General features: G+C 43.7%; 1 protein-coding gene across 2 annotated transcripts in view; it reads right to left on the reverse strand.

Moving 5' to 3' along the window:
* Positions 1-218: 218 nt before the first annotated feature.
* The window catches only part of LOC119174227 (neuropeptide CCHamide-1 receptor), a 386,872-nt gene continuing 370,449 nt past the window's right edge, over positions 219-16,641 (reverse strand). For both annotated transcript variants that reach the window (XM_037425057.2, XM_037425058.2), the window contains one exon: positions 219-4,984. In XM_037425057.2, the coding sequence (XP_037280954.1) occupies positions 3,694-4,923 (1,230 nt within the window). In that variant the 5' untranslated portion in view covers positions 4,924-4,984 and the 3' untranslated portion in view covers positions 219-3,693. The remainder of the gene's footprint in view (positions 4,985-16,641) is intronic.

Raw genomic sequence — 16,641 nt, forward strand, 5'->3', positions numbered from 1 at the left:
AAAGCGTTCGCGGCAAGTTTTAAATGCTTAACAGCTTCGTTCTGCCTTTTGGGTCAAAACAGGCCCTGCCGTAAGTAATGTGTTGCGCTTTAAAGCATTTGGAGACTCACCTGTGAGTCATTTCTTCTACTAAAAAGCCCGAAATTGCCGCTATCGAACGCGTGATTGATCTATAGGAGTGAATTTCGTCGGCCAACAAATTGACAAAACAAATACGGTAAATTTTGTTCATTCTGTATTTATTTACACATGCACGCACACACACGTACAATATTTAGAGCATGCAGAAAAATTCTTCCTAACTCATTTACAAAGTGTCTGCAGTTTTATTTGTAATTTTTGAAACACCTGTGTTTATTGAACAGGCAGTAATTCAGTAGAGTGTGACCTGCTGCCCCAAGTATAGTATTCAGCACAACATCAGGGGGATATACATTGCAAGAGAAAAAAAATCTTTCGTTTCACAAACATTTCTTTTGACCGACAACAGAGGCGGCGTTCGCTCTTTTGCTCTGGCCCCTCTCGCAATGGTGCGTTGGCGGTCATATGGCCCGGGAAAAAAGTTAGTATTCAAAATATTGTTCTTTTATAATAAAAACTACACATAAAAGGGCTGTTTTATTTGACGACAAATTTGTCTAATACCTCCTTGGCATGGCTATCTTTGGCTGCTTTAGGTTCAGTACTGGCTGTCCTTCAAGTCTGCTTGACATCAACCCTATTCATGTTAATACTTCTCGTATGAAGTTGTTATGCTACGTTTACTGATATGTAGAATGAAAAGCATGATTCTTGGAGCAACCAGGCACACACAAGGTGGACCATCATGGGCGGTGGTTTTATTTTCGCTTTTGAACAATCTTCAACAGAATGTACAAGCACCTGTCTGCGTTTAAAAGCGAAGGTTTTGAATGCGTGCACACACTTATCACTAAAACACACTAGTCAGATATGAACACGAAGATGATGTGGCGAACATTAGGTTCATAAGTTATACTCTTTTTTTATTAGCTTGTGTCAGTGAGGGGGGGGGGTATATAACTGTCACATAAAACTGACACAGTATTTGTCGCATAAATAACTATGTACATGCTTAATGCTGAAAATGTCATGACGAATACAGGGCTTAATTACACTGACCACATCCTAACTGCTACAAACACAATTCAGACGTCAAAAAACGACAATGGACGAATCACAGGTTATGACTGCCACGGCACACCGCACTTCAAGAATACCTGTAATTGACCCTTGACGGAGATAAAAAGTGGCGAATAACACATCTTGTACATTTGCTGGCTCTGTGAAGGGATATTCGAGCAGATTGTGTTAGCCTGCTTGTCACTCGATACTCAAGCACCGCAAGAACAAAAAGTCTACTGCTTAAATGATGTCGCAACTATAGTGCATGGAATGGCGAGATCTTTCAAAGAATACAACAATATAAAGTGCGTTCGAAAAGAGGGAGAGAAAGTGCTTTTAAGTTCACAGCAAAGGCGCAAACATTCTTGAAAAAATGAACTTCAAGGTGTGAATGTTTCACCTATGCTGGCTTACGCTTCCGCAGGCCGTTTCCCCAACACTTCGAGATGTAGTGGTCGAAGCGGCACCGCTTTCAGATAGTAGTTGATAATTTAACTGGACCCTGTTAGAGCCAGTCGTTTTACAACACTCTATGCTTCCTTAATCAAACACACTAAAGCCTTCATTAGGTTGTGCAAAGCACCCAGCATATTCACGATGAAAGTACAATAATGAAGCATGGAGCTACATCAGCCATAAAAGTGTAATCAATGAACTCTAAAAATGATGATGGTACGTTCTGTCAACCTCAAGGCCCCGTGCAAATATTTCGTTGCCAAAGGGTGATCTTTGAGGTCTCTTACCTACGTATGTAACTACGTTGCCGTACAAAATTACGAGCTCTTTTAAGAACGTACTTGTCACGAGGATGCCAACTGGTTGCGAAAACATACCTATTCATCGCAGAGATACGTTATTCTCTATATGTCTAAAAGTATTCTGTAATATTATTCGGTACACCGTCACTCAGAGCTATACGAAATACTGTTGCGGGTGTCACCTCGATTGGCAGTCGACATTTTGTGTTCCTGTACCTATCATTCATTGCAATGGTTTCCATTTCGAATGAACACGACCACTGCCCCCAGAAGTCGGTATGGCGGAATGTCCCAATTACACTATATTCACGCACTTATTACACTATATTCACGAGGAACGATCAATCGTTTCTCTGACGTTGCGATTCACAACTTATGCCCAACGTCTTGCTTTTTAAAACAATAGGGCTCAACTAGACAACGGTCAATTGATGCAAATTTGTCATGATGTGAAAGAACGATAATTTATTAATAATACACCATAGTCCTCATGCAACTGCTTTTACATTTTCCAAGGGTTCACCCATCAGCCCATAGTTAAGTACGTTTCTTGTCCCTGTTATAATCTTTTGTAAGTAATGCCTGCTTGTCTATGCGTGCGTTACAAGCAGTACATTTGTGTCGGCGTGCGAATTTGTGAGGCTGCTGTTAGGGGGCTTTAAATGAATACTTCATCACTTGCCTGCATACAGAAGGCATTCGTGACGTTTGTTTAAAATGGACCTGATTGTTTCTTTTCTCTTACTGCGCACAGTATAGTTTTAAAAATGGAACTATCGTTATGGCGAATGTCAAATGAGGTACTGGCACATTTCAATTTTGCGCTTAGGGAGACTCTGTTTATTATTTATACAAAGACTAAAAGACGACAATTGAAATGTGCCAGTGCCAGTTTCCTTGTGATTGAAATCAAGATGTACTTACGTCATCCTCTGATAGGTGATCTGTTCGCTAGCTGAAATTGTATCAAACGTGCAGTACGGGACAAATTGGTCCCATTGAGTTAGTGCGCCACAGCAGGTTTAGGGACAGAGAAAGCAAAGTCGAGCGACAATTGTCTTGTTTCTTGCTTTCCTTACGACAACGCAATGTGTACCGGAGTGGAAGATCCATGATGAACATCATTTTTCGTAGATTTGATCAAGGCGTACACATTAAATACGTGACTGCTAAAGTTGATACGAACACTGCTAAGGATGAACAATATGTACATGAGAATGTCGTACAGGTACCCAAAGGCTACAATAGGAATGAAAAAAAAACTGGAAAACTCGGTATATGATGACATGTATTGATCACTTTCACACCACAATGCCACTAATTTAGAACTTGTATCATGCTGTAGTAGGTGCCACTGAAACATGTAGCGAACGCTTTTTGTGCTTCTCTGCACCAGTCATTGTTCAGCAAGCTTTGAGAGCAACACTACGAGACCTAACAGAACTTGCAGCACAAAAAAAAGATTATCAGTGAAACCACAAATTTCCCCAATTTCCTTGAACAACAAGCACCATCATTTCCAAATAGGAGATAGTGGCCTGACTACTAAAGATGTCTGTGCCTTCTTAGAGCTACCGTTCAATAGTAGCATTCCGAAAGCAGGTGACAAGTTGTTCTCACTAGGGAGACAGATTTTCCAGGCGAACACACGTGGAATGTCTGATGATGACGATTGCAGGCAGATCTAAAAGGTTCCCTCAGAAACGGATCTCAACTCCGGTTCGTCGATGCCGTGAAGCCCATTTTGGCCATCGCATTTGACCTTTGCCCTCCTTCGAAGGCAGGTCATACGTCAGATCTTAGTGGACGCGGTACACTTGGACATGCTTGAGCTGTGAATTGTGCGGAAAGAATAGGAATTGTTGCGCGAGTGGATGCCGCTGGCCGCACGCCGGCTGCAGAAGAGGTAGTGCTTGAAGTGGTTGCGGAATACTCCGCTGACCAGGTACAGAGCGATGGGATTCAAGCACGAGTTGACGAACGTCATGACGTAGCCCATGATCTTCCACACGTGCCAGAAGCTGTTGTAGTGGGACGGTGCATCTGGTGCAAAGTAATACCACATCATGAACACGTGGTTTGGGAAAAAACACACTGCGAAGAGTATGACGAAGGCCAGGGCGATCTTGGCCACCTTGACGCGGGCCTTCATTTGCTTGAGCTGTGCCACGCCTCCACAGCCTGGCTGCGTCAGGTTAGCGCGGGACGTGCGAATCAGCTGGCGGGCCATGAGACCGTAGAATGTGCCGATAATGGCCAGCGGCAGCATGTACTGGACTAGGAACTTCATGAGCACCATGAGCTTCGGGTACCAAGGCCACATCTCCGGGGGAAACGGGTAGCACACGCTGTACCGCAGCTCGGGAGTAGCCTCCACTTCCATCACGAATGAGAAGTGGGCTCCTGGTATGGCCAACAGGACGGCAACCATCCACACCGCGACCGTGAGCATGATGGTGATAGTTCGTCTCGTGTGTCGACGGCCTTTGTGGTTGAGAAGAGGCATAGCGATGGCCACGTACCGGTCAATGCTAAGCACGGTGAGCGTCAAAACCGTTACGCTGATCGACACATCCCGAAGAAACTCGCTGAGCTTGCAGAGGAAAAGCCCGTAGGGCCACGAGTCTAGTATGTAGATGGTGCTGATGAACGGCACAGTGCCAGCGATGACAATGAAGTCACCCACTGATAGACTCATAATGTAGATGTTTGGAACGCTGCGCATTGTCCGATTGCGGATGAACACGAGGATCAGCGTTCCGTTGCCTAGTAGTCCAACAAGAAATATGAAGGCGAAAAGCGTGGGTACCACGTATGTCTCGAGCCTCTGCTCATAGGGCACGAATTCTTCTGAATCACCGTGGCCCGTAGTCAGGTTGAGGTGAGATGTGGGCATGCTGTAATTGTAGATGCGCGACACAGATTGGTCCCTGGTGACCCGTAACGTCATAGACGTCGCGTTGGCCACGAGTGGTCCCAGTGTAGAAGACAGCATGTCGTAGCTCTCGGGTACGTCGGCCATGCGCTGGACTCTGCAGGCAGCAGGAACGTGCACCAGGTCAGACCGCACCTAATCGCAGGTACTGTAAAGACAAAAGCCAAGAAATCAGCAGGTCAGATAGATACGAAAGATCTGTAGTCGATTTATTACGAGCGCGATATTCTTCTACTATAATATAGTGGTGAATACACGGCAGTAATGAAGAATGTTAGCTTAAGCAAGTACGAAAACAACAATGCTAAAGAAAAAGCACTGCTGAAGTTAGGAAAGGAAAAATTACCGCTCGCAATTTCATCCACATAAACGTACATTGCTACTCTAAAAAGTGATGATGCTCAAAATTTGCCTAAATTGATGTTCGAAGATCACCGATGCATCAGCTGATGCATCAACGTGATTACTGCGTTGAAGGATTTTCTGTTCTCGTGATTATTGCGTTGAAAGATACGCTGTTCACGTGATTACTGCGTTGAAATAATTGTTGTCCAATTTTTGAAAGGTGTTGGAAAGCAGACTTGTGCAGTAAACTGTCAGTCGATCTTAATGTGACTCCTTTCTTTTCTATGATTGTAGCACATTATTTCATAACATTCAAAATTATCTGACACCAACGAAACGCTTCAAATGCGTGAATGTACTGCACACAACATATAAATGCCAACATTAGGTATAATGCCTCTTGCTGTGTCACGTTAACATTTTTGGCATTCCAACTAGATTAACATTTCTTAAAATGACCCTCCAACACTATACTCAGCTCCAGATTTTTCACTTGTGAGTTGGGTAGACCAAAAAAAGGAAGACGTTAATGCAGAGAGAACGGCGTGATAAGTGCTGTAAGTTCGAGCTTATTCAGCCTATAGAACATAATAAATGCAAGAAAAATAAAAGCAGGTCGACATTTAACTCAATCTTCGCCCAATCATATGGACAGATTTCGCTCACCCTAGACCTCGCAAGGCGCAACCAATATAGAATTACCTGTATGGTCCTACATAAGGGGAGTTCGTATATCACTGTTGCCAATCTGAACAACGTAGTAGCAAACAATGTATTCAGTAACAAACAACATCACAGCTGACTACATCTTTTTGTTTACACGCTCGAACAGGTAGGGCTGTCAGAAACAAGCGCAAATTATAGCTTCGAAGCGCGGGGCTTCACTCGGTCGTTCTTTACAAGGGATCCATGTCTTTCTGGAAAGAAAATTTCTGAAATCACAAAGGTGGTGAAGCACAGTTGTCCCTGCCTGTCGAGCATCCCAAAACTGGGCAAAGCTGAAAATTGTTTGTTGTACCCATTTGTCGGAAATAGAAAGCAAAACTTACTCACCCTCACTAAAGAAATATATTTTACGCTTCAAACTCACTCGGACTCAGACTCACCAAAGCTTTCCTTAGCCAAGCTCACTCGGACTACCCACTCACGAAAATGTTCATCAGCCGGACTCACTCGGACTCAAACTCACCAAAATATTACACACCCAAGATTCCATCGAACTGAGACTCACGGCTAGATCTTTGTCTGAGTAAGTCCGAGTGAGTCGACTTATGAGTTAGTTCACGGACCTATGATTCTACCACCCAGACTGCGCCAGTTCTTCAGTAGAGCCACTCGAAGAATTCCAAGAGTGCAGTGACATCAGTTCTACAAAGCGAGATGCTTGCACCTTTTCAATAACAATCCAGAACGTACCACACGTGCGAAATGAGACAGGTCGCAAAAGTTCAAATGATAGAAGGAAAGTGGGAGAAGCCTTTCGTATAGACATGCCACCCACGCCAGCAAAAGCCAGAGTCGAAATGGCAGCCGTAGCCTCCATCGCTTTTTGCCGCTGTATGGATCTTTCTTGTTCCTACTCCATCTATTAACATCTCAATGAAAGAGAACAAAAATTACAGAAAAGTAAATACTATAATGATGTCACTTTCGATGCCTTAGAAGTGTGGCAGCTTAGGCTAGTTGGAATGGCATGACGATAGTTACAGCGCGAGAACAAAACGACGACACAGAGACAAGATGGACACGAAGTACACGCGTCACAATCTTTTCCAATATTTCAATTATCAAATTATTGGCCTCCACTCTTCGCCATCATTTCCAACCGCAATAATTCTGGTGAATGCTACTACACGCTGATGTGGTCAACAGCGATGAATTGATGGCCTTTGGTGACCAAAATATGGAATCACTACACATAGCCCCGCCACGGTGGTCTAGTGGCTAAGGTACTCGGCTGCTGACCCGCAAGTCGCGGGATCGAATCCCGGCTGTGACGGCTGCATTTCCGATGGAGGCGGAAATGTTGTAGGCCCGTGTACTCAGATTTGGGTGCACGGTAAAGAACCCCAGGTGGTCAAAATTTCCGGAGCCCTCCACTACGGCGTCTCTCATAATCAAATGGTGGTTTTGGGACGTTAAACTTCACAAATCAATCGAATCACTACACATAGATGCTTACACCTGCACTAACATTATGCACCGCCATCATTTAACGCAACGCACAGCAGTTTAGGCGCTTCAAAAATGCTGGAGGGCCATTTTAGGACAATATAGTTACGGCAATGCTTATTTATTTTAGGCTGTGAAAAAGCTAATCCTTTTCACTTACGACAGCTTGCGCACAACTGTATAAAGTCTTCGAAGTCTCACGTTTAACATCAATGAGTTTACAACAGTGAATCGGAGTGTCCAATATAGTTTTTACAACATGGATTAATAAAATATCCCACTAGTCGAAAGCGTGTCGAGCGCAGAGGTTGAACGACGAGTTTCAGAGACCTCAACTTATCTTCTGTAGGAAAGAGCTACGTTAAGTCGCCGAAATCCATAAAGTAAAAAAAAAATTGGCAGATCTCACGTACAGTGGGAATCGATAATATGAGAAGCACGAACAAGAAATTTCGGTTGATATGTCACTTTAAAATCAACACATCGTTACGAGGTGGAGATAAATGAAGCCATACATGACTTCCGCGCCATGACTATCATGTTGAACGTGTCGTTTACCTTCGTCATCTATTCACGTCAAGTGATACCAAGTTAAGTGTATGTGGAGCTAGTAAAACGACCGCGAGCACGCTATTAGCGTGGTATCTCGTCATGTTTTTACATGACACGCATGTCACGATTATCATGTTTGCACCATTCATATATTTCGTCATCTATTGGCGTCACGTAACACCAAATTTGGTATATGGGGAGCAAGCAAAATGGCCGCGAGCGTGTCATGAAAGGCCAAAAATACTCCAATATAGAGTTGACGTGCGCCCACGCTGGGCACAGTGATGCTACGTTAGCAAAACGCGAGCACTCTATAGTCTGATGCCAGGTGCAACCGGCACGACCAGCGTCCTTCCGAAATTCACGCCAATGCGTTACCCAGACAACACTGTGTATTTCTCTTTTCGTGACGGAGAGACGCTGGACGCGCTGAAACGCGCTTGCGTCAAAGCAACGCAGCGCGGTGCGCGCCTGCGGGTATATCGTAGGACCGGCGCCTGGCGTGGCAACGCCGTCATGACGCAACGAAATGAACGCCGGTGAGCACGCGCGCCGCGTCACGTCTAAATGTATTGGCTCCTTGACTGTGGCATGTAGTCATGTTCCCACATAATACGCATCTCATGATTATCATGTTTGCACTAGTCACATACCTTCGTCATCCATTGACGTCACGTAATACCAAATTTGGCATATATGAAGCTAGCGAAATGGCCGCGAGCGCATCATGAGTGTGTCATGTAGTCATGTTATTACTTGACACGCCTGTCGTGATTATCATGTTTGGATATGTCATTTACCTATGTCGTTCGAACATGTCACCTAATACTGAGTTTGGTACATGTGAAGCTAGCGAAACGGCTGCGAGCGCACCATGAGCATAGCATGTAGTCATGCCGTTACATGACACTCTTCTCATGTTTATCATGTTTGCACCAGTTTCATACCTTCGTCATCCATTCACGTCCCGTATTACCAAATTTGGTATAAGTGAAGCTAGCGAAACGGCTGCCAGCGCATCATGAGCGTGACATGTAGTCATGTCATTACATGACACGCATCTAATGATTATCATGTTTGCACCAGTCATACCTTCGGCAGTCATTCCCATACCATAATGCGAAATTGTGTATATGTGACGCCAGCAAAACGGCCGCGAGCGCAGCATGACCTTGGCATGTAGTCATGTTGTTACATATTAAGCATTCATAATTTTATAGTTAGATATGTAGTCATGTTATTACATGACACGCTTCTAATGATTATCATGTTTGTGCCAGTCATACCTTCATCAACCTTTCACATGCCGTAATGCCAAATTTTGTATATGTGACGCCAGCGAAATGGCCACGAGAACATCATGGGCGTGGCATGTAGTCATGTTGTTACATGACGAGCATGTCATGGTTTTCATGTTAGGGTCGGTCGCTTGTGTTCGCCATGCAATCATGTCATGCCATACCAGTTTTGCAACATGCTATGTGAACGAAACCACCGCAAGAGCTTCGGCACAATGAAATGTAAATCATGATATTCATGACATGTAATGATTTTCATGTCATGACTAGTCAAATATGTCCTTCAAACAGTGTTGTTAAGCCATACCAAGTTTGGTATCGATAACATTATCGAAACGGCCAGGAGAGCTAAAGGTCGTCGGCGGATAGATAGATAGATAGATAGATAGATAGATAGATAGATAGATAGATAGATAGATAGATAGATAGATAGATAGATAGATAGATAGATAGATAGATAGATAGATATGTCGATAGATAGATAGATAGATAGATATATAGATAGATAGATAGATAGATAGATAGATAGATAGATAGATAGATAGATAGATAGATAGATAGATAGATAGATAGATAGATAGATAGATAGATACGCTCAAAGTTGCCGAAGTTCGCTAAGAAATAAGAAAATAATCTGGCCCTTAAAGGAAGCTAATTGGGTTCATATTGCAGTGTCTTGTATCGACTAGCGAGCTGGCACGACAGTTCTCAAGGAGCGGCTGCAAATTACGCTAATTGGAGCAATATTTACGCCTGCAGGATCCACCGTCGAGTTTCAGTGGGATAAAGTACAGTTTAAAGCCCGATCTAAATTAAAAAAAATATTTCCTGTGAAACGGTGAAACAGCCCCGGTGTCACAGGCAACCGTAAGATTGCAGTTTTCTTCGGTTTCTACTTTGTCCGATCTGCAAATAGGGTACCTCTTACGGATAAAAATTAATTCAATAAGACTGACGAGGGATCAGAAAATGCACCAAGCAGGATACAACTAAATGACCTGGATTTCAGTGGATAACTAGTTAGCGCATCACGCGTCGTCAATTTTTATAATGAGCTTAGGTTGTTATGTTTTTTAATGCGAAGCATTTCTTTGCTACTGCCGACACATTGTCTATCTATCTATCTATCTATCTATCTATCTATCTATCTATCTATCTATCTATCTATCTATCTATCTATCTATCTATCTATCTATCTAGCCGCATGCGTCTCGCTTCTTTTGTGGTCACCTCCTCAATTTGGGGTAAACTAATGTTAGTATGGGAGGGTAACATGGTTTAACGAAAACGACTAGCTGGTCATCACATGAATTATGTCACCATCCCGTCGTTGTCATCAAACCCTTTCCACCAGACGTATGGCACATACCCGCCCGAGGATATGTGCCACATGTTGCTGACAGTTTATATCTGCCCACGAACCGCGAGAGAACAGACATCGGTAATTTTAACTGGTGAGCGTTCACCCAACGAATGCAAAGGCGTTTCATACCAGCTCACCGCTAGTGGTGTTGGGTGATTTGACGAGAGGTCAAGCATGCTTGTCCGGACTTTATTCTTGTTTTGCCTGCTTTCTTATGTGTTATGTGTGTATATTTGAGTTGCACAGAATTGAAAGTCCAATTTGCAGAAACTAATGAAAGTGCGCCAAAAGAAATGTTGAAGGTGGCGGCGTGCACGTGTCGTCATTTCTAGTCGCAAGATTTCCCGATTTCTAATACAAATCACAGAGAATTTCTAATACAAATCTCAGTGAATTACATCCATGCTCTGTTTCAGCTGTCTGCAGAACCAAAAAATTCTGAGAAAAATGACAACCTCGGTCAGCATAAAAAATTTGATGTCTTTGATGCGTCTTGGCACATTTCTTATTCCACGAAAATATTCAAAACAAATATAGTGCCGATATAGATCAATATATCTTTTAAACATTCCCGCGGAAGATTGTTTTCGTAGATGCAGCGTGATGAAAGAAAAAAGTGCTAAAGAAGCAAGTTCTTTCAAAAGAGGTCATTTTCGAATAAGAAAACCTATAAAACCCGGTCCGAATTTTCACCAAACTTTTTTTATCAAAGTCCGCTTATATCACTTAATAAAGGGTTTCAATATTATATGTCCTCATTCGCTTTGTTCACGAAATACAGCGGACCAAAGTGGCGTTGCTGATTGAGCTGCCTTCAGTGCTGTGATGCAACCTTTTGGATCCTGAACACCTATGCAGTTTCTTTGAAAAAAAAAAACAAAAAACAAAAATTGCTCGCAACGTTTGATACAAATTAAAAAAAATTGCGTGCGTATCTTAATAAAGCAATGAAAAAGAACGATTTTTCAGCTTTGTATTCTTTGATTCTAAACACAATCGGACAGTTCTTGCGGCGCTCGTAGAAGTTCATGTAGTTACCAGTCAGAAATGTTTGATTTGATCGCGCTTCGGACCAAGAGAGGATTTTCTTGAGGCACGTGAAACAGTGCTGGCAAATTTCGTCGGTTTCACGAATAGCCTGAGTATCTGGCAGTAGCTTTCGTAGAGATGCAACGTGGAACTGTATTTCGAAATTATCTTTTTATTTAATTGAAAAAAATGCAAGTTAGACATATAAATATACATCCGAAGGTCCCGAAGTGAGAACTGTTAGGGGGACCTCCATCCAAAACGTTATGGAACGAAAACATTTTTTTCTGTCAATCTTCTTCTTGTTAATGTGTAAATAATCCGAACCTCTGTCTGAGCTATACGACCCCAATGCATCGCGTATAGTGAACAGCTATCAAGTCGAGACAATTGTACTGAACGGCTCCGCACCCGCGCTTCTCATACGGCACTAGCGTGACTAAAGAACCCCTCGAGAGCGCAGCAGGATCGTGCGGGGCCCAAGAGCCAGCGTCTTCGAAACTGCTTTGACGAAATAGAGTTTTTCTCCTCCTCCTCTTCCTCCTCCACAAAGTGTCACGTTTCAAAAAGATGACCATTTTTAAAGTTTTTACTCTCATAACGTGTGCCTCACCTTGTGTTTCGACGGATAAAATTTGTCTGGGGCCACCGACGCTCCTTATTCCGGCCGTGAAGGTCGCATTCAGATGGTGGCAACGTGGTAGAGGCGACGGGCCTTAGATTTAGGTGCACGCTAATGAACAACGGGTGGTCTAAACTTCCGGAGCTCACCATTAAAGCGTCTTTCGTTATGATGGTATGGTAGTTTGGGACGTAAAATGTCACCTTCCCGTTTTCAAACAGCCGAAACGCCATGGTCCAAGTAATACAGGAAGTTATCTGAGAGCGACGCGGAAGAAGCGATAACGGAAAAATGGCCCGGTAGATGGCTGAAGTAATGTCTCCAAAAGCCCATTTACATTCGTTGTGCGTTACACTACCTGTTTAAATGTTCCCGTATCTGCTGTATGGTGTGCAAGGGAAACAGGCAGTGAGAAAGCATTTCCATAACGGCACACCTGCTCGTTATGGAAGCCGGCAGTTACGGATAAGGCTTCCTCGGCGCGGATTTCATAAGCTGTACTGTCTGTGCCTGGCTTGTTTTGGCCAGGTCATCTAAAACATCCTCTTTTTAAAAAAATCCCACTTCTCTAATTTATTATTGCTTTTATCCCCCTGCGTCTAGGAAAATAATCTTTATAAAAATGTTGAAAAGACATCGCTCTATATTGATAGTTCTTAAATCTTTTCTGTGAAATAAGAAATGTGACAAGGCGCATCAAAGATACCGAACTTCATTAATTTTGATCGAGTCTGCCATTTTTCCAGAATTTTTCGTTCTGCAGACAGCGAAGAAAGCATGGATTTAATTCACTGGGATGCGCATTAGAAAAATAAGAGGGGAAAAAACGTACACCACTTGGTGTCCAGACCGTGAATGCAAAGTATAAATCGAGTGCGCATCACCGAAACCCTCAAACATACATGCATTTCCTTTGAGTTGAAGTACCGCTACGAAGGAGAGCGAGAGCAACGCGTTCAAATGCTTGCTCGGCGCGACACGCTAGATTTGAACATCACCGATCAAGACACGTGATTTAAGGCGATCATTCGTTGCAAATGGTACGTACAACACCATCACTGGAAGTGTGTTGCGAAGCAAAATAAAGCGATAAGAAAAATGGCAGGCAGATCCTGTCAATTAAGGTTGCGCTGTTTCCTATTTGCGGTAGATTGCATACCTTTGCTTAGCAGTGGTATTTGGGGCTTTACGAGCCAAACTCCCGATAAGAATATTGAGCATGCCGTAGTGAAAGAATGGTAAAATTTCGACCACTTGATGGTATTAACGTAAACTTGAATCGCATGATACACGACACTCTAGCACTTCGCCTCCTAAAAAATGCGACCACCACAGCCGGCACCGAACTCGCATCCACTGGATCACCAGCAGAGTACCTTAACTACTGCATCCAGAAGGATAGCTTATTAGAACAAAACGGAGGTTCTTGGGTTGCACTATAAAGACCAGAGTATTATCCATTTAGCACCCTTGTTTGAAGAAAGCATGGATAATATTGACACCAGTGGTCATTAGTTGCCAAAGCCAGCGTAAGGGCTATGGAATGGTTACGTCACAACTGATGGCGAGCCGGAGAACTCTGGTGGCGAGTGAACACTGGCGGCCATCATGCGATAAGAACCAACTGGATGCTAGCGTAGTCGTCCGTTCTACCTTATCATCCCCCCCCCCCATTGATGGAACCTTTGGTTTATGAGTGTAGCAAAAATAGTTGAATCAAAAACACATACTGTGATAATGTGCCCGAGGCTTGTGGTGTTCACATTTCTTGGTCTTTTTTTCTTATTTAAGACTTCCGCGATTAAGCTTCTTGCATTTTTGTTAAAGAACTTCAGCCGAATAACTTTTATCTGCACCTACTCTTCGTTATTCACGTTTTTCTCTGTAATGCAACGTAAAATACAGGGCATAGCTGGCTCGACTTTTCTAAATTATTCAGCATTCACATATAACATACCACAGCTCAATATTCAGGAATCATTTAAATTATTTCGCACGAGGTCATCTACAACAGCTGGCCTATTTTCTACTTTGAATGCTACCAAGTTTAAAAACTCGGCAGCAGACGCGAGAAAATGGGCACTATTTGGCGATTTACAGGTGGCATTAAGATCGATATCCACTAGGAACACGAGAGTAATCAGTGATGGTATATCATACGAAAAACTTGATAGCTCACAAAAGCAATCTAGGCGCCACAGAAAATCAAGGTCTAGTGAATGCTTGAGCATTCTAACATTCCTGGTAATACAGCTGCCGATGAAGCTGCACGCCACGCCGCGGTGGTATAGTGGTTAAGGTTCTCGGCTGCTGACCTGCAGGTCGCGGGATCAAATCCCGGCTGCGGTGGCTGCATTGACGATGAAGGCAAAAATGCTGTAGGCCCATGAGCTCAGATTTGTGTGCACGTCAAAAAAACCCAGGTGGTCGAAATTTTTAGACCCTTCTACTACGGCGTCTCTTATGATCATATGGTGGCTTTGGAACGTTAAGCCCCACATATAAATCAATCAATGATGAAGCTGTACGAGAAGCACATAGAAAAAATGCTGGTTCCTTTCCAATCTCTAAAAATGAATTGTGTGGTTTTGTGTAGGCAACAACTTTCCGATTGAGTAAGAATGTTTTGTTTGACCAAACTACAAGGAGCCATTACTTGTATTACATTGATCGATACATTTAATTAAAAATTTTGATTGATAAGTGGGGTTCGACGTCCCAAAACCACCCTATGAATATGAGAGATGCCGTAGTGGAGGGCTCCGGAAATTTCGGCCACCTGGGTTTTTTAACGTGCACTCAAATCTGAGCACACGGGCCTACAACATTTCCGCCTCCATTGAAAATGCAGTGAATTAAAAAGTATGCTAGCATTAAACTGAAGAATGGAAACACTTGTTGACCAGTTGAGGCTTGGTATCATAGTTACACAAAACATTCCCACATAGATTTCGCAGAGCGGGAACTCCCGGATGCGAACGTGTATTTATAGACGAAGATGTGTGTCGCTTTTTTATAGACGGCGCACATCTTGACACGCTTAGACGCCCGCTTAAATTGGAACTATTGGCATCGTAACACCAACCATTCAGTATCAAGAAACTTCTAGGCTCGTGGCTAACATGAGCTTTAGAGACGTAAGCTATAAAAGTATCCAACCGTTTTTTAGCACAGTGAAATTTCTGACATATATTAAAAATTAAGGACAGTCTCCAGACAGTAATCACCTAGGCCCAGTTTTCAAGTGCGGATGTGTTCGCCGGTTATCACTATAGCTACAGCACAAACCTTCGGGCATTTCCTTTCGAACGGAACATTACCAGGATATGGGGACATCTGTACGTGGCACCATTTCTCGGCAGCAGCAATGACATCCTGCCCTAACTGAGTGGGAACAAGGCAATAAAAATATAACTGACTAAGAAAGCAAGCGGGTAAAACGTTTGGCCAGCAGCTTAACTGTTAAATTACACCGTATTCCACTAAAGAGAACCATTGAGCAGCATGCGTAGCAGCGTATGGGCCGATTTCAAGTTCCGTTCATCATGGGCAACTTACCCGTCCACGCATTCTTGCAAATACAGCACACCATGAACACACTGTAGTTTCTGCTGCTGTTTGTGGTCCTGAATTCTCGTTGCAGCACGCCAGATGGGCTCATCACCACGTCAGCCGGGAGCACAAAGGTTCTGTAGTTCCTGTTCCTGTCTGCGGTGTTAAATTCTTGTTGGAGCACGCCAGACGGGTTCATCGCCACGTCCGGTGGGAGCACGTGGGTTCTGTAGTTTCTGTAGCTGTTTGTTGTCCTGAACTCTTGTTGGAGCACGCAAGAAGGGTTCATCACCACGTCAACCGGGAGCACGTAGGTTCTGTAGTTCCTGTTCCTGTTTGCGGTCTTTAATTCTTGTTGGAGCACGCCAGACGGGTTCATCGCCACGTCCGCTGGGAGCACGTGGGTTCTGTAGTTTCTGTAGCTGTTTGTTGACCTGAACTCTTGTTGGAGCACGCAAGAAGGGTTCATCACCACGTCAACCGGGAGCACGTGGGTTCTATAGTTCCTGTTCCTGTTTGCGGTCTTGAATTCTTGTTGGGGCACGCCAGACGGGTTCATCGCCACGTCCGGTGGGAGCACGTGGGTTCTGTAGTTTCTGAACTGTTTGTCGTCCTGAACTCTTGTTGGAGCACGCAAGAAGGGTTCATCACCATGCCAGCCGGGAGCACGTAGGTTCTGTAGTTCCTGTTCTTGTTTGCGGTCTTTAATTCTTGTTGGGGCACGCCAGACGGGTTCATCGCCAAGTCCGGTGGGAGCACGTGGGCTCTGTAGTTTCTGTAGCTGTTTGTCCTCCTGAATTCTTGTTGTAGCACGAAAGAAGGTTTCATCACCACGCCAGCCGGGAGCACGTAGGTTCTGTAGTTCCTGTTCC

The sequence above is a fragment of the Rhipicephalus microplus genome, chromosome 5 (assembly GCF_043290135.1).
Source record: "Rhipicephalus microplus isolate Deutch F79 chromosome 5, USDA_Rmic, whole genome shotgun sequence".
Taxonomy (NCBI): Eukaryota; Metazoa; Arthropoda; class Arachnida; order Ixodida; family Ixodidae; genus Rhipicephalus; species Rhipicephalus microplus.